General features: G+C 31.1%; 1 protein-coding gene across 1 annotated transcript in view; it reads right to left on the reverse strand.

Annotated features, from left to right (window-relative positions):
* LOC106683093 (probable cytochrome P450 6a13) overlaps positions 1 to 1969 on the reverse strand; it is a gene marked incomplete in the record, with an annotated part of 18789 nt that overhangs the window by 6516 nt on the left and 10304 nt on the right. The window contains 2 exon segments of the mRNA XM_067046846.1: positions 1 to 47; positions 703 to 861. Coding sequence (XP_066902947.1) covers positions 1 to 47; positions 703 to 861 — 206 coding nt within the window.

A 1969-nucleotide genomic window follows, 5' to 3' on the forward strand; every position in this document is an offset into this window, starting at 1 on the left:
AATTTGGATTTTGTATCACTCCAGGATCAATTCCAAATGCACATGATCTAAAATAATAGAATAACAAAATAAATAAAAATATATGTATATGTAAACATAAATACACATGTAAACTGAACAATTTAACCTTATATAAAGGACGAAATACTACATTTAAAAAAAAAGTAATACTTTTTTAAACAGTAACAATTGTCAAACAAGCCATTAGAGGAATTCATTAAATATTGAGTAGAAAGGGGCCTGTTGTATTACCATGCTTTAAAGACAACCTTTACGATTGTCAACAGTTAATATTGTTGAAAGTGAGGGTGGTGGACACAAATAAAATGTTTTTACTGTTATTACTCTTTTATATAACATAAAACGTTCTTACTGCAGTGAGAACAGACAACACAAGTTCACAACAAAGCCTTGACAACTACTAACTAGACAACTGGATTGCTTGCTGTTACTAACGGCATGTGATCAACAATAGATATATTCACAGTTTGCCCAAGTATACAATAAAAAAAAATGAATTTTTACATCTCACTTTAACAATTATATTATTTTGCGTTGTAATCAATTATGTAACAAATAGAAAAATAACCGAATCGACGAAAACTGAATTTGAACTACCAGAACATTTAGGAAAGCCAAAAACTGATAAATAAAACCTTTAAAAAATGTATTATAATTTAAGAACTATGTAGTTTTACTCACCCTATTACATCCATCGCAAACAATTCCGTTACCTCTTTCATATCAACTTCTTTTCCAACATTAGATTCCAAAAGTGACATCATGTTATTTCCACATTGTGCCAAAGGATCAAACATATACCTTAGCTTACCAGTCGTAAAAGCAGGGCTAAGTTTTTGCCTATAACATAAAAATTTAGATAATATTAAAAACGTTGCATTTTATGTTTGAATTGTTTGGATTGCTGAAGAGGTGAACATACTGAAAGTCCTGAATTATTGGTGAAGAAATAATTGAAAGATTCTGGTAAGAAATTTAATGCTCTCCAATTTTTCAAATTAAATATTTTATGCTAGCAAACTGCCACTTTTTAATTTTTTGGCTCTAAACCAGTATCTCAGGATTTTTAGTACGTTCAACTTCTAAATAGTCCAAACCAAGGTCTGAAGTCCATTGTGGCCGTCCTGCCATTTTCATCGAAAATCCCTCACTGACTTGCCTAATAAACAATTATACAATGTAGTCAAAATTATTTAGTTTTAATCTGGAGGTTTCATTAATTACTTAATTTGACTATAAACCTTTATGAATAATTAGTTGAATAACATAAACACTTGCAAAGACACACAGAGACATAAACGCTTGCAAAGTCACATAGAGACAAATAAATAGTGTATCCCAGAAAACATAGTTTTTTTATTTTAACAATGGTATTTTTTGTGTGTGTGAATGAAAGAGAGAAAAATCTTTCATAAAATGCAGGGTCATCGAGAGTATTCATCAGTCTCAGATTTTTTCTCAGTACAAATCACCATCATATTTATTGTTACGACCATATACAAACCACTGTAGGGAATTACTTTTTGGAGGCAGGATGGTTAAGCCCTACTATTTTATTGGTCTGGCCTCTCCTTTAGATAGCTGTAGGAAATCTCCTCACAAACCAGAAAAAACTTGATAATACATGAGTGAGAATGGAGTGGAACTTGATAAGGAGTCCAAAGAAAAAGTAGGTGCATGACCATCCTCCCACTATGAAGTAATTCTTGACAATGGTCCCATAGGGTCATAACAATGAATAGGAAGGCGTTTAACGACACTTCATTTTATGAAAGATTTATACCTCTTTCAGATAAAATATATAGATATATGTAATATACACATGCCTCTTCTGTTAGGGCACAAAAAAAGACTCAGGAGAAAAAAATAACCTCTGTTTTTCCCTCTTTTTTTCATAAATAAGAATATGTTGCTTATGAAAATGATGCAAGGTAATTGCTAGTCGAAT

This window comes from Halyomorpha halys, unplaced genomic scaffold (assembly GCF_000696795.3).
Source record: "Halyomorpha halys isolate HHAL.00 unplaced genomic scaffold, Hhal_1.1 Scaffold464.1, whole genome shotgun sequence".
Classification (NCBI taxonomy): domain Eukaryota; kingdom Metazoa; phylum Arthropoda; class Insecta; order Hemiptera; family Pentatomidae; genus Halyomorpha; species Halyomorpha halys.